We start from the raw sequence: 24,589 nt of genomic DNA, 5'->3' as shown, positions 1-24,589 counted from the left end.
TGGCTCAGGGTCAAATTAATTACATGAAAGGTCTTTTTCCAAGATGACAAAAAGAATCCGGACAAATGTTTATGGTCCATATGTTTCCATGTTTATGGTTAAATAATTCCTTCTTGGTGATGCTTCATTGGGGATGAATCTCCGAGAATGTGGGTGTATTTCCTGTCTCGAAACGTACAGAGCATACATCAAAAAATTTATTATTGAGAATCTAATGTCAATTTTGTTTTGATGTCAATCTGAAAATTATAACAGTGTTTGTATTTCCTGCAATAAACTGGGTCGAAGAAAGGTTTTTAAAGTCAACCACACTGATCTCAATGAAATGAGAAATCGTTTTCCTGACTGTTCACACATTCTCAGCAAATTAACAAGCCTTTATTATTACATTCAAATGACAGAAGTATGGCAGGAAACTGTTGCAGGAATTTCTATCTTCTGTCGTCTTTTTCCAAAGGACTTATACGCTTGTGAGGTTGTCATGGTTCTTGTTACTAACTTAACGCAGTAGGTGGTTTGTTACCCAGAACCATCAGGAAAATCTTCAGTGGAAACAGTTTGGAAAAGAGTAAGCCATTTCACTAAATACTTGGCAGGCCGGTGTGTAAAATCTAATTTCTGTAGTAGCCAATTGGAAGATGAGCTGAAATATATCTCCAACGTGGAAAACCTTCAGAGTTTATCTTTGGTGCTCTATCAATGAGGAAATAACTCCACTGGTTTATCTAATATACAGCAACTGACTCTAAAACCAACCTTTTGTTGTCAGAACAGGCTATAGATTGGTTCAAGGTCTTTTACCACAAATTTATAACCTGAAGCCTGACAAGACGGGTTCTATTTAATCAGAATATGGCAAATCTTGCAAGAGTCCAGCATCCCTGCAAGGTAAACTATTTGGTCCTCAATATTTTAGCCTAAATTTGTTCAGTGGTGGTGTAATGGTACACATAATCGTACTGAACCATCTCAGTACTGATGTCAGGACTTGGTGGATGCAATTAGACAGAGAGTACATCCGTCACAGGTAATCACCGCTCTTTGCTAACTGCCACAAAGAAAACGAGAAGAGGAGCATAATGTTTAAAGCTCTCTATGCTGAAGCAAAGCAAAAAGGGTGAGTTCAGATGAAACCCAGGAGCTCAAATAAGCAGCGTTCCTCGAGATCCACAGCAAAATGCAGCCAGCGAAGAGTGGATGTATGGAAAGCCAAATGGGTCATAATTTGTACATGGAAGACGTCAAGGTAAATAACTTGCTTGCTTTGAAAGGCCCTCAGGCATCTTATAAATGCAGTTAAATATGTGCTACCTGTAGATGATCAACACACTGGCACTCACCTCGATGAGAAGCTTTGAGTGAATATTTAACATTGTATTTATTTTATATTTTCACATCTGGAGATGTCATTTCATTCTGCACTGCCTTTTATTTTGCGTCAATTTTAGATCAAATCAACAAAAACAAACACTAATCAAAAGAGCTTCTGTTCAGTTTAGAAGTTTATTCAACTTGTTGATTGACATATGACCTGCTTGACACTGTTTACAGATAAATAAGAGTAGAAAATGAATTTATTTTTTATTTATTCTCTAAATGAAGAAAATTAATCACCAGCTGAGAAAATCTAACTTGCTGTAATGACCTCTCCACGAGCAAGGTTGGTTTGTTTTACTGTCTTTGGGAAGGGCTATTGTCTGTTTAAAAAAAGTCAGGGAATAATATCATTTTCAGTTTTTTTTTTGTACCAAACCGTGATTTATACATACAGTTATACCCTTGTTGTTTACATTTTGATCAACAGAAAACATTACCAGTAAACAAATGGCTTCTAGCAAAAAAAAAAAAAAAAACACTTTAAAAAAATGAATTCATGATATCTGATATAATAATGTTCTTGGGAACAGTTTGTTACACTGAACAATGACAAAAAACAATCAAAAACCAATAATTAGCTCATGTGTCTTCTTCCAGACACATCATAACCCCCTAAAACAATAGCAGAAATATAATTGTACAGTTCTCACAAATGTGAAGCATGACTCTGAAGCCTTTTTCAGTACCTAGCAGTGGCTGATTCCTGTTTTGATTTTTGTTCCAACGCAGAGAAAAAAACAAGTTCTCTGACTTGGACTAAATGTCATCTGATTTTCAATTAAAGACCTTTCCAACCCACAGCTGTGGCTTTCTAAATTAAAAACATAAAGTCAGAATCTGCAACATGTTTCCCATTTCCTCAAATGGTGCTGAAGTGCAGCATTAAAAAAAGTTTGTTTAAACACTAACAGCTAATTCTGTTGCAACCACCCCCCCCCCTTCTTTTTGAGGATAATTATTACTCCGACAGTATTATAAGCTGAGGGTAATTTATCCCTCTGATCCTCTCAATGTGTTTATGTGAGATCAACTCACTCTGCCTCTTCAGAGAAGCAAGATCCCTATCTGCTTCCGACTGAGCTCCACGTCTGGCCTCACGCCAGAGCTCCATCACATTTCCACACACGGACGAAAACAAGCAGGAATCAAGAAGAAATGGCGGAACAGAGGCTGCGGAGGCACTCACGTCGCACTGGAAAGGCTTCTCCCCCGTGTGCGTCCTCATGTGCTCGTCCAGTCCTCTTTTCTGGCTGAAGGCCTTGTTGCACTCACTGCACTTGTAAGGCTTCTCCTGTAGTGATACACACACACACACACACACACACAAAAAGTGGATTTTAAGAGGGCACTTCATATGACAGAACTGCACAAATAAACATCACATATGGACAAAACATGGAGGGGGGAAAAAAGAGTAATGGCGCACACATGTTCACAGAAATAAACAAACAAGCACGCACAGAAGATGTGGAAGTATCCCTGTAGCGCACACACATACACACACACACATTCACTTTCACACTTGAATGGTTTCCAGCTTCACACCTCAGAGTTCTCCCTGTGTGTTGGAGAAGATATGAAATGAAAGTGTGTACAGATCCCGCGGTAGGGAAGAAATGGCCAACACTAAGGCCATCAGAAACACATGGATTCCTAAAAGGAGAAAAGAAAACATGGAACAGAAAATCTCTTTGAACATGTCTGAGTGTGCTGGCACTGCAGGGCTGAAGAATATCAATCCTCTCTCTCCACACTTCATCAGTTTACCAGAAAACCTTTCCTCTACAGCTTTTGGAGGCCTGTTTCAGTCTGTCAAAGCAGATATCTCACTGAGTGTGTTCTCACAACTGTGTGTACAGTGTGTGTGACGATAAAGAAGGTAGGCGTGTGCTGCTCAGCGCTGACACCTTAAAGACATAAAGAGAAATGAGAAGGAGATATTGAGGAGCTGGTTCCCTCGGCGGCTCTTTTCGGGAAGCTGCTTTTGACAAGTCTGGCCTGATAGCAGAGGTTCTATCCATTTTTAGGCTTAGTTGTCATGGGAACCGGGTGAATGCAGGAAGCAAGGGTCCTGGGAAAAGCACTATCATGTGGGCTGGGCAAGGAGTGCCCAATGACACAGGATACAAAAGGAGGTAAAGATCAGGTTCACTGCATGTGAGCCTGCAAGGGCCTTTAAGGATGCAACTGTTTGTGAGCGTGTGACAGAATAAAGGCCAACAATGGGAATAAAGACCCCTGTGTGTGAAAGGAAAAACCCACCCCACAGAAACAAATTCTGTCCTGATCATTGAAATGTAATTTGTTACTTAAATCCTTCGCTTCAACTGGATTTTTTTTTCTTTTTCAGTCAATGTAAAATAAAAGTAAGGTGATAAAGTTTTAGGTTCAGAAACAGATGGTTGGATTTGGGTTAAGGAGAATACCCAGAATGCATCACAGTGACCCTGGTAACATCAAACATCTGTACCTGGTGACCTTCACTCCTCAGCAGCTGTTCACCCGCTGACCTCTGACCTGACCTCTCCTGTGAGCCGGACTCCTCTGTACAAAGAGCACATCTCGAGATGTGAGGCTGGAGTCTTGTTTACTTTCTCAGATGCAGAAAATCTTCTCATGTGACATGTTTAAATATGCAGGTATTTGTAAAGCGGCATGGCAGCAGGAAGTCGCCCTCAGGCCAGTTAGAAATCAATGACGGAGCTAATGATGGAGTTAGGGGGTTTTAGAGAAGCTGGCAGTGTAACGTCAGGCAGTCAGTTTGTCAAAGAGGCTGATCCTCCAACTGCAGAATGGCTTACTGTCATATTCTATCACAAAATACCATGAATTGATCTGTTCATATTCTGGTAAATTTGAGCATCTGTAGTACACAGAAAACAACTTTATTATATGATTATACTCAAACTTTTTCTAGAGTCTTGGCCTTCAAAGATTTTTTCCATTTCCACAATATCCTGAGGTGAATTTGTGCCAGAAATTATGCAATGTCTTCTGGTACCACAATAAGATCATATTGTTTGAGGTAAAATCTCTCAGGATCAATAAGAAAATTGTCTCAATCTTTTCTGTCTGGGTTAGTGTTGTTGTTTTATTTTTTTACTTTTGTCCGGTGCCAAAGATCAGAGTATAAATTTGTCTTGTGCTTTGATTTATGAGCAAATCCTTTCAAAAATTGGAAGCATGCCCATCTGCCTCGAGCCATGTTCAAACAAGAAGACAGGAGATTTTCTGGAAAAAGTGCTCGATGTGGACTTGCTTCGCAGCGAGAGGTTCTGTGCTGGAGATGCACTCTCACGGCTCTCACCAAGATTTTGAGTAGAAAACACAGAAGGCAGGACAAGATGAACAAACACTCCCAGTGTTTAGTTAGCTCACTCCTCGAAGAAAACGGTGGATCACACTGGATGACCATTTTGTGTTGATTTCAAACACATGTAGATATAAATGTAGCTACATAATCAGAAAGCAAGTTGAAAACTCATCGATTGTTAAGTAGACTTTTAAGGATGAACACAACTAGGCTGAACTTCATGTTGTAGAACTCTACGAGTTAAACAAGTGCTTTCCTTTATTCTGGAAATGATTGTCACTGTGCAGAACAACCCACTGAAAATACTAGATTTAGGCTCCCCTGTAAAACAAATACGACCCATAACACTTTCTATGACCTCGACAAACTATAAAAACATGACTGAATTGCAGGAATTAAAAAATAAATAAATAAATAAAAAAACCTCCAGTGTGAAATCATTATGTTCCTCTCAGTACTTGTAAAACAAATTGTTCCTCACTATTTTCCACATACCTGGAGACACTATTCTGCACCCTCACTACATACATACATACAACAGTAGCGTGTTCTCATGAGGATAATGAAGCCTAGGCATAAATTCAGACTGGAAGACCTGCTTCAGCCTCACCTGCATCTAATCGCTGCGTCGAGCACCTCCACTCCAGCCTATCAGCATCAGACCGCACCTCCATCTCAGCCCATCAGCATCCGACCGCGCCTCCAGTGTCCGCCGAGGTCCAAGCGCCAAATATCTTATTCATGTCAAATAAAACCATTTATTTGCAGCTTCTCTTTGTCGTGAGTCTCTCCAGGTTGAATTATCATGTGTGCCCTGACACGACTCTCTCATATCACATCAGGATGGAGCTACGCTCTAGAAAATCCCTCATGCCAGCATGATGCTATTGAGCTTCATTGACCAAGTAACACCGGTGCTTGCAGGCCTTAACTCATGAATACACTGTCACACACACCTACCAGGACCCTGATACTTTGCCAGCTCAATAATTAACCAACACAATCTTTCTATGAAAGTTTTGTACACGCTCAAAACCATCATGAACCTGTCATGCTTTATTATTCATAATGAGCTCATTAAACACCTCACTCAGTCACCTGAGTCAGCTGGTTTTTCTTTTCTTCGCACTGGGGTTAACAACTCCAGCAGTCAAAGCATGAGAGGCGGAGTAAATGCTGAACAGGTCACCAGTTCATCCCAAGGACACAGAGACAGACGACCATTCATGCTCAACTCTCACACCTCGAGACAATTTAGAGAGGTCTAATTCTTTATTTTATTACTGAATGCAAATGTATTCCAGCAGACATACGACTGCTCCAGTTTTTGTTAATTTGTTATCCAAATCTAGAAACAGACCCATCATTACGTAGCAAGGGATATTCGGAATGCAAAGTTGTTTAAGCCTGAACTACATATGCTGTTTGAAATGATTCTGATTAATTATAAGGTAATTCCTGTAAACTGAGCTTCAAAGTTGTCAAACTATCTTTGACCTTAGGGCAAAACAATTAACAACCTGAGGACAGAAGATTGGTAAATATTTTTACAATCACTGAACCTGTAATACAAGAACATCCTCTTACAGCTGAAATTTAAAACCCATCTAACATGCAAAACAACAGCCGCTCACATCGGAATCAGATGTGGCTTTTTGATTTGCCAGTGATGTGGTTTGTGGTGTAAAACACACAAACTGCAGTCACATCCATCTCCAATCATCTGTTCATTAGCAGCGAGCTGCGGCTCCTTTGGCCAAACGACATTAGTTTTTCTCGACAGTGACTTCATCTGGTTCTGTTGTCTGTAACTGCTCAGCCCATATTTCAGAGCGCCGTGAGCAAAGGCAGATCCGGGAACATTCGGAACAAAACATCAGTCAGTTTAATCAGCAGCACAGGAGAAAATTATACCTGCCTGTTCCTACGGAGGCCCACCAACCTGAGCTGGATACCTCCACTACCAACACTGAACTCTGGACAGCTTCAAAAAAAAAGGACAGATTGTTGCAATGAGCTGTGCTGACAGGCTACAACTGTCTCAGTGAAACTGACGATGGAAATCTACTATAAAACACGTACTCAGAGTCATTCGTCAAAAGTGACACATTGACACACATGTCCAGACGCTGACAAAGAGCTCATGGAAAGTTTTGTTTTGGCTGAAAACTTCAATAAGTGAAAAAAAAAAAAAAGAAGCGGAAAAGTGTCCTCGCTCCGAAAATTAACAGACGATCAAAGAGAAAGTTTTATTTTCTCCCCCCTGAACACTGCCTCGCTTCATTTTTATTCTTACAGTTAACGTTTTCATCATACTTTTTTTTTTTTCTTTTTGCAAAGAATATTATCCTTCCTTCTTGCACGATTTATTAAAAGTAAACCCACAAATGTGATGAAGCCAACATGATCCAAGTTAAATGTATCAAATTAAGTTCCAAGCTGGAAAAAAAAATGTCTGGAAGATTTATGAGAGAACCTGCACACAAAATACATGATTAAAAAAAGAAATCATCGGGTCAGTTGGAAACCCTTTTGCTGTTTCTGTTTCTTTACCAATTCTCTTTCCTATCATTTTATCAGTATATGCATTTAGCAGATGGAATAAATTAAATCACTGTATGCACTGAAGCTCATATATCCACTGGTCAGGATTCACAACTGCTGCTCGATTTAACTCTTGAGGTCAAAAAGAATTTCATGTCAGCTGTAGTCACGGTTAACTTTCTGAGTCGTTAACTGAAAATGAAGATGAGTTTTCAGGAGTCATTTTCAGCAGAGTGTGTTTTAGTTATTCTTCTCATCTTCATAAATAAAAGGGCATATTTGTTGTCCAGAGGCAGGAGCAGAGACGTGCAAGTTCACGTCCCACAAGGACAAGCTCAAAGTTCAGCTCACACACATGAAACCTGAACTAATTCACGTTCATGGTTCAGTTTCTCACAGCTCAGAAAACAATTCAATCTAAAAATGAACTAGTTGATGTCTACCTAACATTTTTTATAAGATACTGTTTGCTCTTTTTTACATTATATGTTAGAAGAATACATTTTAATTCTCTTTGACTAGGTCAAAATGACCTTCTAGAAGAAATTGCACCCACCCCTGATTCAACGCAAAAAGTGACAGTGATGTAAAGGTTTATAAAATGGTGTATATATATATATAATTTTTAAATTACAAGTTGTTTTAGCGCATCAAAAATATGTTTTGGTCTTGCTCCTGCTCTAACAAGCTGTTAGCTTGTATCTGAAGGAACCTCTGCCTGATATTCCTGGCTGATAGATCACTGATAGTTACTTTTGCTGCAGGTAAGATATTGATTATACCACCTCAAAAGTCTCAAAGATGTTCTCTCCTCCCTTCTTCTTTATTGCGGTTCCTGCAAGTCCAGATCTGAATGCCCTCTTCATGATTGAAGCACGTTTCTCTGGGGTGTAAACAAAAGCTGGTGCGCAGGCACAACCTTGCACAAGCTTCCAGGTTTTAGAGATGTGCACTTTATTAATAAACAACGGGTCCTGACGAAGACAAATCTTTGCAAATGTATAACAGCCAGACCACACACTGCAAACATACAGCAAACAACCAGATCCTGCCCTCGAGAGCAAATATTGTGACTTTGTTCTGCATGAAGCGACCAAGCTTTGTTTTGAAAGTCCATCAGTCTACGGCAATGGTTCAGTCTGGAACAGATCATTTAATGGCACCAAAATGGGGCACAATCAGCTCAGTTAACATACTGTATGTCTCATTTAGTTCATGTTGACAGAAAATATCAATGCTGTTTATTTGAACAAGATCGTCCTCAACACAGACATTACGTTAGTGAAAAGGTCTTTACATTAAAACTGATTTGTTTTAGGCATTTCTATTTCCCATTATCTGCAACAACTGTTTATGAAGGATGGTGGAAAATAGATAGAAACCCAACAAATGCTTGAATTAGAAAATTTATGATTAGTGTAACAAGTTCATTGTTTGTTTTTTTACAGGTTATGATGATATCAATGTCAAGATGACTATTAACACTTTGATTTATTGAATTTATAAACTTTTCCTGTTAGTTTGTTCTGGTGTTAAGGTTTGCCGTTAAAGTTTTGTAATCCGTAGCTTATTCATTTTTAATTAACGTTCTGTAACAATAACCTTAACTTCAAACTCACAAATTTGATTTCATTCCTTCTCGACTCAAAGTGCAGATTTGTGCAACATGATGAAACCTTCATCAGTGTGAACCATGAAAAGTACACAGAGGAGAACGGTGGTTTATAGCAATGGAGCAAACAAAAAGAAGTGACGCTCAGTCAGTCGAATGATATCAAATAAGAAAGAAGACCTACCCGAGTGTGAGTGCGGATGTGCATCTTCAGGCCGTCGTTCTTGCTGAATGCTTTGTTACAGTAGGGGCACGGGTACGGACGCTCACCTAAAACATGAAAACCACAAAGTGTAAAACTCAAACTGCAACATGAAAATGTAAACTTCTTTTTGAAGGGATAGGTCAGATATTTTGAAGTGCTATATGTAATATATATATAATATATTTATTAGCATTTTGAAGCACCTCCATTTTGAGAAACTGAGTTTAATCCTGACCAGATCTTTGAGATAATGACTAGTCCAGATGCAGCTAGGACCAAAGTGAATTACTGGTGTCTTAGAACAACTTCAGGCTCCAAAATCTCATGAAAGGTTCGTGTGAATGTTGTTTTTTACACTTTACGCCATTCTCAGTTTCACATTACACAGTAATGTGCATGATTCAATGGTTATTTACCAGCACAAATAACTGCAGTAGCGGTGAGTTGTAGAACTTCCAGCGACAATTTCATAATATTTACGCTGAAATAACTGTGTAATGTGGAATTGAGAGAGGTGAAAAGTTTCATAAAATAGAGTTTGCATGATTCGTTATGAAGTTGTTTCAAGGCACCAGCAATGTGTTCGCACTATTTGTTCATTTCTGAGTCCAGTCAGACCTAAACTGTATTTCTCCAAACTGAGGTCCTACAAAGATCTATTGAATGTTCGTAACTTTTCTACAAAACCTCACTACAAACTGGCTGAACTATCTTTTTAAACTCACATGCAGCAAAAATTCATCAAAAAATTAAGGTGCCATGATGATTTCAACCTATTCCTCTAAAAGATGTTTCCAAAGTGCTCAAACCACTGGTGGTCAAATGGGATTTTTCTTTGGAGCCGTCCATCTCAGATTCTCACTGATTTTCCACTGCAGAAATAAACCTTTTGTGTTGGCTACAGTTCGCGGCCTGGTATCTGAACACCATTTGGCCAGCTGTTTGGAGAATTTTAGAAGCAATCTGGCCTCTCCTGGTTGGATCAAAAGCAGTCCAGCCAAAGCCTTAAAGATCCTATCTGAGCAGACGTTGCTGATGACAAAGAGAAAGTGACAAGCTGTCAGTCAAACGCGCCGCTGACACATGGATCTGTTTACTTTGTGCTGATCCAATGGGCAGATAAGAGCCACAGAGCTGATTAGTGATCTACAGAAGGTAGCCGAGGTTAACAGCCTCTAATACTGTGGTGAAATCCACCTAATAGATAATTGAGGGTCCAAGCCCGCAGAGGCAAGGAGCTAGAAACCCAGTTGAAACTGTTCCATTTTTTATTATTCTTATTCCTATTACTTTCCATTTTTAGTTTTCTTCTGTAAATAAAGGTCATACTCCAGCCCAAATCGCAAAGAGGTTTAAGATTATTTTTACATGGTGGTAACTATGGCTTGTGTATGCGGCTCACAAAAATAATCAGATGTGTCCACCCATACAGGGTGCTATCATTAGGATTTATGTCTTTTGTCAAGTAACTTTTAAACTGTAAGTTGCACAATTTAAGGCCTTATATCCATGCGTTCCCTGCACTGTGCTGAATCACATGGCATAGGCCACACCCATTTCCACTAAAAAAAAATCTTTTTTTTGCTAAGTCACAAAATTTGCAAAACCTACTTCAGACTTTTTCTCGGAGGTTTAATGGTCGAGCGCTATAAAATTCACAATGTTAATTCTAGATACCAAGCTTAATACCAGTGTCAAGGACAAGTAACTATTTTCAGAAATGTGTAAGTTATCCCTCCACAAATATCTAATGCTAGCTAGCATAAAACATATTTGGCCATATCTTCAGAACAACAATAGCTCATGAGATGAATTTTAAACCACAGGAAACTCTGAATTACTGGACCAAAATGAACAAACATTGTGCCATAGGGGTGGTATGATAATAAAAAAAATTGTCACACAAAAGTGGCTTATCGGAACTTTATCAAATTCAGCACAGACCTTCAAAACATGACTTAGAGGTCAGACCTAAAAAGTCAAATTACTTTAAAAAAAGTTGGCGTGGCCTATTGTGTCTCAAAGAAAAATCTTCACAAAATCAAACACATAGTCTAAACTGTGTGAGATTTTGAGAAGTTTTTCAAAGGAAAATTAAAGTATGCTAACTCCTGTATAACATTAGAAAACTACATGCGTCTACCTATAGGTGGTGCTACTACTATGGGCTTTAACTCATCTCCTAATCGTTGAACCTTAATGAATTTTTTGCTACATAAAACTTTGCTTTGAAAATGTAATGTTTATGCAAATCAGCAAAATGTGAAAAATCTTTAAACATTATCTCCTCTAAGAGCTTAAACCTTATCAGCATAAAACTTTATCTATAACATCTTGAGTAGTAACTTAAAAAAAGTTTTTCAGGAAAACTTGTTTTGTTTTTTTATGACCGAGTTATGTTTATGCAACTTTTAGCTAGCTCGCTATCTCCATGTACAAATGGTCATATCTTATTTATTTCAAGACATATAAACATCAAATTAATACCATAGGTCCAGTTTGTCATTCTTAATAGATGTTTTGAGTTTTATAACAACCAACCCTATGGGGCACTGTCAACCGGCAGCCCTTCGTGGTTGGATTTACAGAGAGAATGATGATCCATGCAGAGTCAGGTGGAAGTCAGAACAAGTTTTATTCTGGTGCTGTACCATCCAGCCTACCAGCATCAGGCAACAACAAAAAGAACCCCCCACAAGACATAATTACAGCCTTAAATAGTCACAGCTGATAGTGGACTAAACCATTCCTCACGGGGACATTTACCAATTTACTACTTCCATCTGTAAAATACATTTTATTAAAATACCACTATATTCCCAGTTAATTTTTATAAATATTTTATATTTTAAACCTACACCAAAGTATCATAAAACACCATAAAACTACATGCAAACCCTCCCACACACACTTTTCCATGGCCTCTCCCGGAACCTATAAAAGGTGTCTGAACCCCCGGGGAAGTATTTGTCCAAACACCCTGGAGAGGACACAGAAAAGACAGGTGAGTTTTTAACTTTTAGCACCACTACACTTCTCCTGCACTCACACTTAACATGTTTTACACAAACATTTGCTTAAGTTTCTAAACAGTAGACCTTATTTCCTCTGACTAACAATTCTTTTCTTCTCACAGACAACCACCTCACTTCTTAATGAGGAGCAGCTGTGCAGAGCCTGGAACAAAAGGCTACATGCTAATTATTAAAATTCTCAATAAATATTTAATAAATAGTTAAAACTTCTTGTGTGCAAATGGTTCTTTATGTGCAAATTCATGCTTAAAGTGCAGTGCTAAACAAGGTGCTTGTTAAAGTGCTAGTTAAAGTGCAAAGGTGCTCTTAAAGTGCTATACAGTTTATATTTATAAAAAAATAGTCCCAGTAATGAAGACCTCTTCATTACATTTCCTCCCCCTTCTCTTAAGAGGGCAGTACCTCAGTCCTCTGCTATCCTGGATAAACAGTCAGCAACCACATTGGACTTCCCTGGCCTGTACTGAACTGTGAAATCAAATGGCTGTAGAGACAGGTACCATCCAGCGATCCGAGTGTTGGCATCCCTCATGCGTCTTAACCACTGAAGGGCACGATGGTCAGTCTCTAGAATGAAGTGACGTCCCAGAAGATAATACCTGAGAGCCTCGATAGCCCACTTCATAGCCAAACATTCTTTCTCCACTGTTGAGTACCTCGTCTCTCTGTCGAGCAGCTTCCGACTCAAAAACACCACAGGCCTTCTTTCACCATCCACTTCTTGTTGAAGGACAGCTCCAAGCCCCACTCCTGAAGCGTCAGTTTGCAAGACGAATGGCTTGCTGAAATCTGGGCTGTGTAGAACCGGATGGGTACATACTGCTTCCTTGAGGTCTTTGAATGCTCGATTGCATTCTTCTGTCCAGCACACCTTGTTGGGAGCTGCATTCTTCGTTAGGTCAGTCAGTACAGCTGATCGCTCTGCAAAAGAAGGTATAAATTTCCTGTACCAGCCCACCAAACCAAGAAATCCTCTCACCCTCTTTTTTGTAGTTGGAACTGGGTAGGATTGAATTGCCTCCATCTTCCCAACTTGAGGCTTTATCTTCCCAAAACCAATAACAAAGCCCAGGTACTCCACTTCTCGCTGGCCTATTGCACACTTCTTGGGGTTAATAGTGAGCCCAGCCACTCTGATGCGGTGTAGCACCTCCTGTAGGTGAATCACATGCTCCTCCCAGGACTGGCTATACACCACAACATCATCCAGATATGCTGCAGAAAATGCTGACACATCTCTCAGTACATGATCCATTAAACGTTGAAATGTTGCTGGCGCACCCTGAAGCCCAAATGGCATGACTTTAAATTGGTACATACCAAAAGGAGTTTTGAAGGCGGTCAGCTCTCTTGCCTCTGGTGCCAAAGCCACTTGCCAGTATCCCTTGCATAGATCCAGTGTGGTAATGTAGCTTGCTGAACCGACTCTCTCCAACAGGTCATCAACCCTGGGCATTGGGTAAGGATCAAAATTGGACATAGCATTTAAATATCTGAAATCGATGCAGAATCTGAGGGAGCCGTCTCTCTTTGGTACCAGCACAATTGGGCTGCACCACTCACTGCTTGACTCCTCAATTATTCCCAAATCCAACATCAACTTTATTTCTTTTTCCAGCACTGGCACTAATCGCTCTGGTATCCGATAGCTCTTTTGACGGCTAGGTGCATCTGCTTTTACCCGAATCTGGTGTTGAACCAGTGATGTGAATCCTGGAATTTCTCGGAAGAGCTGAGGATCCAAAAGAGGATTTATATTGTCCTGCTCAAGAGGAGACAAATGAGAAAGGTCAACTGAAGCACTATCTGATATGCCAGTTGGAAAGAATCTTTCAGTCACCTCCTCATCCTTAACTGCACGCACCAACAACCCCTGGTGCACAGGCTCCTGTCGGCTGTGGAACTCTTTTAAAAGGTTGACATGAAATGTTTGATATTTCTTAGCTCTGTCTGGCATGTGCAGTTCATAAACAACTTTACCCACTTGTTTAGTGATCTCATATGGTCCATGCCATTTTGTCAGCAGCTTGTTATCGCTGGTAGGAAGCAGTAACAGTACCTTCTGTCCTGGAAAGAAGACCCTGTCTCTGGCCTTCTGGTCATACCAGGCCTTTTGATGTTGCTGAGCTGCTTTCATGTTGTCCTGCGCCGATGATGCCATTAGATTAGAACTTTTCATAATTGTGGAAATTCAAACCCTCATCCAAAGCTTAGCAAAGTTTGACCACACCCACCATAAATAAAACGCAACAACTACATATAAACAAAAAACTGACTAAGTTCAATTTTTTGCTCCATTCACTGGTATATTTTCCTACAAAAAACAATAAATTATATATCTTCCACTAATACACTTTTAGTAATTATATAATTCTAAAATAAACTCTTTTTTGACACTGAACAAAAAAAATAGCTGTCGTTTATATTGGGAAGGGACACTGTGTGAAGTAAACTAATCTTCAAACTCTTGTCAGTTTCTTGAAGACACAAATAGGCAACAAAATAATTGTGTGTGCGTGTGTGTGTGGGTGGGGGGGGGTTGTTAGGTGGCATGCGTCAAGAGGCTTGGACCCCGATGATTACTGCTTGCAGTTCTAGTGTCATATTTATTTCTGATTTGACAATCTTTTGCAAACTAATATATAACTTCCTTCAAAAACTTCTTTTGTCAAGATAATGGAAATTTGAAAAGCCTATAATGTAACTTTCTGCAGAAATGAAGATAGCACAAAAAAATTTAAACATTTCACAAAATAAACATTTATACAAATACAAATTGCTGTTCAGCCTTTCAGTACAACAATCAAATCTTCCCAGAACAATAATCTGTCTTCTGTGACTAAATGTTGAAGAGGCAGGCAAGTAATTTTATTGATGGGGGAGACGTATTGCCCTTTTAGGTAATAAGGTTAATTAGCTGTGTTTCTGTGGGATTCAAAATGCAAAGATGCTTATTAAATCAGAAAATCCATCCGGGGAAAATATGAGAAAAGTAATATTTGCCCCTACTATAAACACATTTGTGATGAGGGAACATTTCTTGTGCGTTTCTCTCTTCAGACCAAAGTGTGAGGGCCCAATCAGTGCGTGTAGTAAATATTTAGAGGGTGCTTTTTATACGATTTTATTAAAGGTCAACTCACAAAAACCCATGTTCAAGGGCTTTATCTTGACACTTTATATTTACATCTCGGAAAGCCTGTCTGTCAACAGAAAAGTTACAACAGCTGTCATGTAGCAGATATACAAGTCGACTTCTAAACCCACCCACCATAAATCCCCCTGCAGGAGCGCGAGGAAGAGCAAAGTGTCACGGAGTAATAAAACGACTAACCTCAGGTTAGTGTGGAAAGGGTTAACGTGACATATGTGGTCTGATCATACATACCGAAACATGTGCACAAGGGCAAGCCAAAAATCTGGCTGTCCCCACCCCCCATTCCCCACCATTCTGCACAGCTATAGCCTCTAGGAGGCTGATTTGTTGACAAACAGCAAAATCTGAATCCCAGATGTGTTTTAAGAAAGAGGGGAGCAAATCCTGTGTCATATGTAGCATGTGTGGTAACGGGTTAAAGCCCACTGTTGGCCTTGGGAAGTCCTGGTGAAGGCATTAGTGTGCTAATAGCACCACGACCCAGTGCGCTGCTGCACTCTGCGGCTTGGACTAACATTCATCACAGGAGTTAGTTATTGTCTGTTAATACACAGCTCAGACTACCACACCCTGCAGCTCAAGCCCCACAATAAGTACACACTTAACCTCTTCGGCTCTGAACATGTGGGTTTCATCGAGAAAAGAGAGAAAATTATTGTATTCAATATTCTGAAGAGGTCAGTCGCAAAGATGGTCACTTATAGTTCAATTGAACCACTCAAAAGTATACCCAGCTTGAATTAAATAAGCAACTCAATCTCTTAGTGAAACAGGAAATAAACAAGTGCTACTTGGAAACTGTAACATTCCTCCATCACTGCTTTCCATTATGAATATGAGAGGCTGAGGGTTACTGTAACTAGAAACCCCCCCACTTATTCTCCAGATTGGGCCAGATTGTTTGGGGATTACGAGGGGGGTGGCTGCAGCTCTGAGCCGGGGCTTTATGTGTGTGGAGATGGTAACTGATTTAGCATGTGCTGAAACAGTACACCGTCTCTTTGACCCTGGGTGTCTCCCCCCGCCCCCCCGCTGCGGCCCTCACACTCCCCGTCTGCTAATCGATCTGTTTGGCACCCCTTGTGTGTTGTGGATGTGTGCGCGCACGGCTGTGTGTCTGGTTAGCAGATGGCCGGCTTTGTCGTTTTGCCTGCCGCGCTGCGTGCGTGTTACGGAGAACTCTTTGTAGCTTTGGGGCTCCGGTCTGAAAGACATTAGCGCTGTCCGTCAGAGATTAATTCTCGGCTTCCTCCAGTTCGGGCAGACAGCGGCCCTCCACTGTCCTGGCCTCTGCCTTGTGTCACATGCCAACAGGGGGCACGGAGGTAATGTGATATCAGCGTGCTAAAGATGATAAGAAATTGCCTTTGATGAGCCAAAAGGAGCGCCCAGCAACTTTTACACTTGACCTTGCCATTATAATCAGGGTCTCAGAAGTTTTCTCTGCTTCCTCCAACAATTCGTTTAAAGTCGCCTGTGTGAAGGAACCTCTCTCAGATTTAAAGCTTAAATGTCCTGTACTTAAATCCAGCATCTCAGCACTCAAAGACAGGCCCTATTCATCAAAGCAACAGACAATAACTCAGTACACGGCAACTTTGCTTTGCAAGATTGTAACCATGACCACAGTTAAGACAAACAAAGTCATCTGCACGTAAATATGAGGTTCAGTGACTCCAGAGTTCTGCCAGATGTCGGCTGGGGGCAGATGTTCTGTCACAGGCTCACTTAAAGCCGCAACTTTAGAAAACATCAAAATAGGGTTGTATATAATTAATTTTAAGAAATGGCACTGGAAATGTGGACAGAATAAGTTCAAAACAGAAAACGGTATTGTTATTCATCACTTCTTGTCTCCCTGAGAAACTAATATTTGAACAAAGAACAGAGTCCTTCTTATCTCGAGACCTCTGAGGTCGTCTGGTTTAAATCTGTTCTCTGTCCCCAGAGTCAGAACCAAACATGCAGAAGCTGCATTCAGCTTTTATGCAACAAATATGTGGAACGAACCCCAAGAAAACTGTCGGACCGCTCCCACTGCGATTTCCTTTAAAACGAGGTTGAAGATCGTCCTCTTTGCTGCTGCCTTTATTAAAGCAAATAATTAGTTTATGCTGTATTTTATATTCCAATTCTTAATCGGAGCTTTCTACTAGTCTTTAATTTTATGAAGTTTCCCTTTTTGGAGCATCAATAATTTTACATTTTTACCTGTCTATGTTTTTACTCTTCTTTTGCACTTTGTCAAAATGTTTTTTTTATTGTTTATGTAAAGCACTATGAGTTGCTCTGTTGCTGAAATGTCCTACACAAATCCAACTACCTTACCTTATCTCGTGCCACAGAACAATCTCTGTTACAGCGCACAACAGAAAACGTACAAAGAATATAATTAGCTTTTTTGCCAGAGCCATTTACATAATTACACAAACATTTCAAAATTTACATGGCAGTAATTTCCTTATGTTAAAGAGCTACATTTAGCCATAACTGCATCTCTAGCTTTTAGGTTCAGAGCAAATGAACCAGTATTCAAAGTGTGAGGAAAACCAGATTTCCTCTGCAGGTATAAACTCTACTGTAAATAACTTGTTAATAACAGAACTAGGGTTTGGCGATAATTACTACCTGGTGGTCTGGACTGGTATGATTTCTGCCCTTTTGACCTTCTATTTGGGTCTAAACTTAACATTTTATGAAACAATGCAGCACAAATGCAGTGTTTGCATTCAGTCACATATGGCTTTATTCAGACGTGACAGGATCTTATGGAAACTCCAACATGTGGAAGCAGTGGTGCTGCAGGAAAACTGTATGAAGACGAAGATGAAATGATCGCCTATCAATCTGAATTACTGAGTGCTGAAAGCAATAGTTCAGATCTACAGTAAGATTATAAACAATTGATATCTTACCTGTTGTAGATAGCTCTTTGAACATCCTGGAGAAATTAAGACTATTTCTGACCAGACTGACGAGCTAATGGCTAGTCCAAGCAAGGACAAAACCAAAGATTACCGCCGTCTTAGACAAGTCTAATCTTGTCTAAGACGGTGCAGCTAGCTGTAGCACTTCTGGTGCATCCGTGGAAGTGGCCTGCTGGAGTATCATAAAATTTCTGATGAGATAAGCATGAAAAAAGAAACTGACGTCACTATAGATGTTTATAAAATAACACTTGCATGAACCACTATGAAATTTAGGAGATTGGAGTTGTTTTAAGATGGGAGCAATCGAGTTTGGTCTTGCCTGCGTTTGGACTAGTTGTTAGCTTGTCAACCCTGTCAGAATTAAACTATTTCTCCAAATCAAGGCCGTTCAAAAAGCCATCTGCAACAAGACATTATCATAACCTTTCAACCAAACCCTATTTTAAAAGACATAAACTATACTTTTAACAAAAAGAAACACTGAACACTATAGGCAAAGTTGTGAAGTGAATAATTTTTCTCATCGGTCTAACTGTTTCTAAACTATTAAATTCTGTCGTTTAGTTGATTATTTCATCTCATCTACGGTACATGCACTAAGAACGATTTTGATAGATATGTAATTCATCACTCGTGCATCTGGTAACGACTAAAGCTGAAAACATGAAGACTGAGACAGCTGTTGGGATTATTATTGAGGCTGTCTGATCTTTTTTTGTTGTTGTTGTTAAATCACCTCTCTCAATTTTATCTCTGTGCAAGAGGAAAATGGTTTTATAGGGTAATTTGATATTCAAAGAATCTCCACAACAGGCTTAAATTACCACGCTGAACTGTCTCATTGACAGTGTTTCATGGTTTATTAAATTGATTCTGCTACAGTAATTGTCTCTCTAATGTCCCTCTGGATGTTGAACCTCGATCTACAGCAACCTCTATATTAAACTGATGGCATTCGTTCTCGGTGTCAAATTTGCTACACATGTTAAAACCTGCCAGAGATGAATTTTTCAGAGCGTTGAAAAGCTCACCCCAGTTTGCTGTAACACAGCTTATGGGCAAACACTGATCCTTGTTGCCAACAGGTCTTATGATGTCAGTGTGACGGCGTGTCGTTGGGTCCTGTCAATATTTCCCTTGGCACAAATCATTTTCATGACCCCCGCTTTAGTTATTCACCACATCGTGGCATGCATGGTGGGAAAATCTGCTCTCACTGCGCTGTGATGTGGGGAACGAGATATCTGCTCCATCACTGGGCCAAGGAGAATAATTTAGAAAATGATACAAACATCCATCATGACTGCTGAGCTCCATGACGTCCTCGTCCAGCTTTTTGACAGCTCACATTTTATGGCTCGTCTGTGATCTCATAAAGCCTGCCTCCTCAGAAGACGCCAGCCTCTCTGTGGCAATGCAGCTAATTTGTTTGAGCTCAACACGATGTTCCTACCAAATAAAACTGGAATTAAATCCAACCCAAACACACAGAACGCGCCTTTTGTGCTGCCTAATGTTGCCACGATTTTCTTTGAAAATTTCCCTTTAATCCGTTTCACCCTTCATCGTCATTACTCGCCGACTCTGCTCATGAAGCTCTATAGTGTTTGAAGTAAAACAATAGGGAGGGGAGTAATTCTCCAGGGAATCCTAACAAAGTCCACAGTGTTTAGCAGGTAAATAATCAATGCTGACTGGTTCCTGTGAAGCAGGAAGACAAACAAAATCAAGCTTTCCTGTCTGCCATCCAGAGGAGCGGGCCATTTAAAGGCCTCCACCTCAGCCGCTGGCCTTCTTCAGGAGATCACAGCCAGGAAAGTACGCCGTCTTTAAGATTTCACTTACAGTACTAAAGTCATTTTACGGTTTGCTGCACAAACAACTATACATGCTTAAAGATGGGCCGAGATGTCTTCGAGAACAAGATGAATTTTTGACAGGAAAGTACTCACTCAGGCTTAATCCACCCCCCACATAAAAACCAACAAACAAACAAACAACAGAGGAAATAACCTCTCTACAAAATGAGGGGACAGATTTACAGCCAGTCGAGGTCACAGGTCATCCGGTTAGATGCTTTCTCAGAGTTTTCTCTATTTGCTCCTTTCTTTCTGTTTAGGTGTCCCTTTGGCTCCCACCCCTCCCCCAGCATTCCTCTCTTTTGTTTATTCCATATAAATACAATCAGACGGACCACACTGGTTCTGTTGGTTTGTCCTTCACACATACACATGTACGCAAACACACTGATACACGGCTGGCACACACACAAGCACAAAGGGAGCTGTTGACAGAGCGTGGAGGGCTTGTTAACGGACTCAACATACGCAAACATTCAACACAATAACTTACAAGGAACAGCAGTGAATGTTTGATAGACTTCAGAAAGACAACAAAACTCTAATTTAAATGGTTCTGTGCATGGACTGAGCCTAAATTAGCCTGGTTTTACAACAAAACACATCTATGATGCTAACATCAGGTGTGTCTACGGTCATAAATGGCAGAGAAGAGAATAAGAGAACACAACAGAGGAAAAGGCAAAATAAATAAATAAATAAGGAGGAGGATGAGTTTTAGGTGGGAGTGGGAAAAAGAAGAGGATAACCAGAGAGACAGGGAAAAGAAAAAAGGAGGGAATCAAGCCAAGAAGTGTCTGTGTGGCTGTGCCAGGTCTCTGGACCAGTCTGTTGTTAAGGAAACACCCAGGAATGTGCAGCTTTCCAGTTTAAGGCAGTCTGATGAAGATCCAGGGTTCTGTTTATGTGGGGGTGCAAAGACTGGTACAAGAGGTGCTATAACATGTAGCAAGAGCTCCAGTCATTTGCTCCTTACGGTTGGCTTTAAAGAGATATTCTGGCTATTTTGGAGTAAGGTTCTGTGTAAAAGTTATGAACTATTAATATCCCCACTGTTGTAGATGGCTCTTTAAACTCTCTTTTTAAGAGAAACAGAGTTTAATTGTGACAGAACTAATGAGCTATTGACTACTCCGAGTGAGGCCAAGACCAAAGCAGACTGCTGCTGTCTTAAGCCACGCTAATCTCCATAATTTCATGTTCATGCAAAAAAATTAAATAAAATAATAAGCATTACAGGGTTTTTTTACATAATGTTTTGGGGTTATTTTCTTGCACAAATAGTGGCAGCAGCAGCAAGCTGTAGCACTTCCAGTGTAGGCTGGGGCTCTTCCTGCAGGAATATTGTTATTTTTGCAGAAATAATTGTAAAGTGCGAAACTGGCATCATTGTAAGTTTATATATTAGCGCTTACATGAATCGATATGAAATGTAAAAAAAAATCTTGTAAATGTAAAAAAAAAAAAAACTTGTGCTGTACTGACGAGCTTGTCTAAGAGGATAAATGTTGTTTAAAAACAACTTCAGTCTTCAAACTTTCCTTTCAGTTCATGCAAATTCCATTGTATGAACATTTTTTTTACTTTGTATTATAGTGAATCCAACAGAAATATTATGGCATTTCTGCAGGAAGTGCTCCAGGCTGCTATTGGAAGTGCTACAGCTAGCTGCTAGGTGCTGCTGCCACTCACTGCATTTGCAAATTACCACTTAAATAACCAAGAATTGAGAAACTGAGGGCAGTGTAAAGGTTTATAAATTAGCGTTTGCATGAAGTACTATAAAATGTTGGAGACTGGAGTTGTTTTAAAATGGCACCAGTCAGCTAAGGCATAGTTGGATAATACTATATGGATAAAAGTATTTGATCACACCTATTAATTGTTGAATTTACTTACTGTAGGTGTGTCAGTCAGGGTTTGGGCTACGTCCATCATTTCCAGTGATGGACAGTCCTAATGCTTCAGCAAACAAATACATTTTGGACAATGTTATGTTTCCACCTTTGTGGCAACACTTTAGAGAAGGCCTTTTTTATTCCAACATACCTCTGTCCCAGTGCACAAGGCATAGACTATAAAGACATGGTCTAATGAATTCAGTGTGGAAGAACTTGACTGGCCCACACAGAGTCCTGACCTCAACCCCATCAAGGTCCTTTGGGATGAACTGAAACGTCCAACATTAGTATTTGACCTCTTAAATGCTTTACAGAATGCATGGGCACAACATCCCACAGAAACACTCCAAAATCTTGTGGAAAACCTCCAAAGAAGACTGGAAGCTGTTGAAGTTGAAAAAAGTGCGACCAACTCTGTACAGTCCATGTTAGTGTGATGATGCGTCTGTCCTATAATATACCTACAAGAGATAAGATATTAACTATTTACAACTTTTACACAGAACACCACTTCAAAATGTCCAAAAAAAAAGATTTTCTGTGTTTGGAGTGTAAAGCATGAAAATAAAAGAGGTGTATTTACATAAGGTTAATAAATATGTGTGTTGGTATCCGATTCTTCACTGAGAACTAATGATCATCACTTCTGTTATTCATGAAAGATAAGATAATTCATCTAAATAACTATTCAGTGTTTTTGGTTCATTTAAGGCAAAATATGTTTTGTTTTCTATGGGATACAATGGGTATTTTTAACCCCAGAGGATTAACATCATCATAAATGAAGTAAAGAAAATCTGTACTAAAAAGAAAGAATGCCACTTAAATAATTGCACTTACCTTAAAACTCAAATGTGAACACTGTGAATACTTTTTTGTTTTTTAAACTGCAGCAGCTGTGTTTAACAAAGCACCAACCTGTATGGCTGCGGATGTGAACCCTCAGCGTGCCGTTGCTGGCAAATTTTTGTCCACAGTACGGGCAGATCTTCTCTTTCTCCCCCGTGTGAGTCTATCAGACAAATGATTAAAAACAGACATGGGGTGCATTACAAGAAATATATATTTGGACCATTTATCCTCACATTCTTTCTAGATTTAAGGAAAAAAATGTAATTGACTGTGATGGATTGTGTTTAATAAAAGAAAATGTATCTGTCGGATCAGAGGCTTATCAGAGTTGTTCTGCGTCTTCAAACATCGATTCATCAAAACAAATCCAATTTTGCTCATTTTTGTGATAAAAGCAATTCTAGATCTATCTCTCTTTGCTATTAATCATGCAAGGGGATCAAATATAGCAGCATTTGTTCACGGTAAGAATGAATACAGATGTTAATATCAGAAAGCTCTGAAGAGTTTCCAGAGTCCAAAACCTGAGGAAGTAAATGATAAAGTCCAGGTAAAGATCTTTCTTTTCATCCTGCTCCTTTCTTCACTTCCAAACAATTTATGGAGTCAAGCACAAGCAGATCTTCTCCTCAGTGTAAAATAAGTTCCCCGTCTCCGCCTGCTGTAGCTTCTCTAAAATAATTGTGGGAATAAAAAGCTCAAACTTAGAGAGACAGTTTCAACAGCGGTGCAGCAGAACAGAAACACCTCCTGTTCAGGCCCCATCCTTCTCCTCACCACCCCACTGCCTCCTTCTGACACCTCAGGTGTTTCGTTATAAAGCCTCCATACACACACACACACATTAGCAAACACATGCCTGCACATTCACATGCACAACAATGCGAAAACAAATCCACTCATATGAACACATGCGTTTCAGATGGGACAAAAGTTCACTAGATGCTGTTTGTACAACAGAAAAAAACATTAACAGTACTTTACCTTCAAACAAACAGCCAGAGGGAATGCCTGCTATTTCAAAAGAGAACATCACAGGTGTACAATTTACTGATGCTTGTTTGTCAGAAGTATTTTTTTATATCTCTATAAAATACTTTCTACGTCTGCTCCAAGCGCAACCTGCCAATTTTCATTCATTTGTGCATTCTTCCAGAGCTGAGAATAGCTTGTAGAAAGCAGACAAAGCATGCACGTACATGCAAACAGCCCCTCATCTAACACAAACCCAGGTTATTGAACAAAACATTTAGTGTAACTCAAGAGTAGAGCACTCCTGCAATAACTTCAGTCTTTGCAGACTTATTTGGAGTACTGCTGTTGCTCATCAACAACTGATATAATTTATACATTCGGCCTGAAATGGCAGGAAACCATTTTTGTTTGCAACTTCTTTAAACACAGTACGGCAACAAATTAGGGTCACTCAAAAGACTTGGGTCTGAGTTTTAAAAATAAAGTTACCATGTTCAAATTAAAGTTGAAATGCTGAAAATAAAATCAAAATACTATTTCATGAAAAAAAAGGTAGTATTTCTTTAATAGAATCACGTCAAAATGAAAAAGAATAAAGTTGCAGTTTTGAGATTAAAAATAAGAGTCAAAAGCTAAATTGGTGCAAAATTTAAAATAGCTGTATGCTTTGTGTAAAGAGTGTCAAAACTTCAGAACAGGTTTCAATAAAAAGGACCATTTTTAGCACACTGACTGTAACTTTCATCTGGAGCTGTACACAACCTGTAAAAAAAACTTCACAAAATACTTAATGGTTGAGACTGTAGGATGAGTTTTACTGGATAAAAAA

General features: G+C 39.6%; 1 protein-coding gene across 1 annotated transcript in view; it reads right to left on the bottom strand.

Annotated features, from left to right (window-relative positions):
• prdm5 (PR domain containing 5) overlaps positions 1–24,589 on the bottom strand; it is a 49,795-nt gene that overhangs the window by 3,736 nt on the left and 21,470 nt on the right. The window contains exons 13-15 of the mRNA XM_017423575.3: positions 22,852–22,945; positions 9,031–9,116; positions 2,564–2,668 (exon numbers count right to left, since the gene is read on the bottom strand). Of these exons, the coding sequence (XP_017279064.1) occupies positions 2,564–2,668; positions 9,031–9,116; positions 22,852–22,945 (285 nt within the window). The remainder of the gene's footprint in view (positions 1–2,563; positions 2,669–9,030; positions 9,117–22,851; positions 22,946–24,589) is intronic.

This window comes from Kryptolebias marmoratus, linkage group LG24, assembly GCF_001649575.2.
Source record: "Kryptolebias marmoratus isolate JLee-2015 linkage group LG24, ASM164957v2, whole genome shotgun sequence".
Taxonomy (NCBI): domain Eukaryota; kingdom Metazoa; phylum Chordata; class Actinopteri; order Cyprinodontiformes; family Rivulidae; genus Kryptolebias; species Kryptolebias marmoratus.
This window is presented reverse-complemented; position numbering and strand designations above follow the sequence as displayed.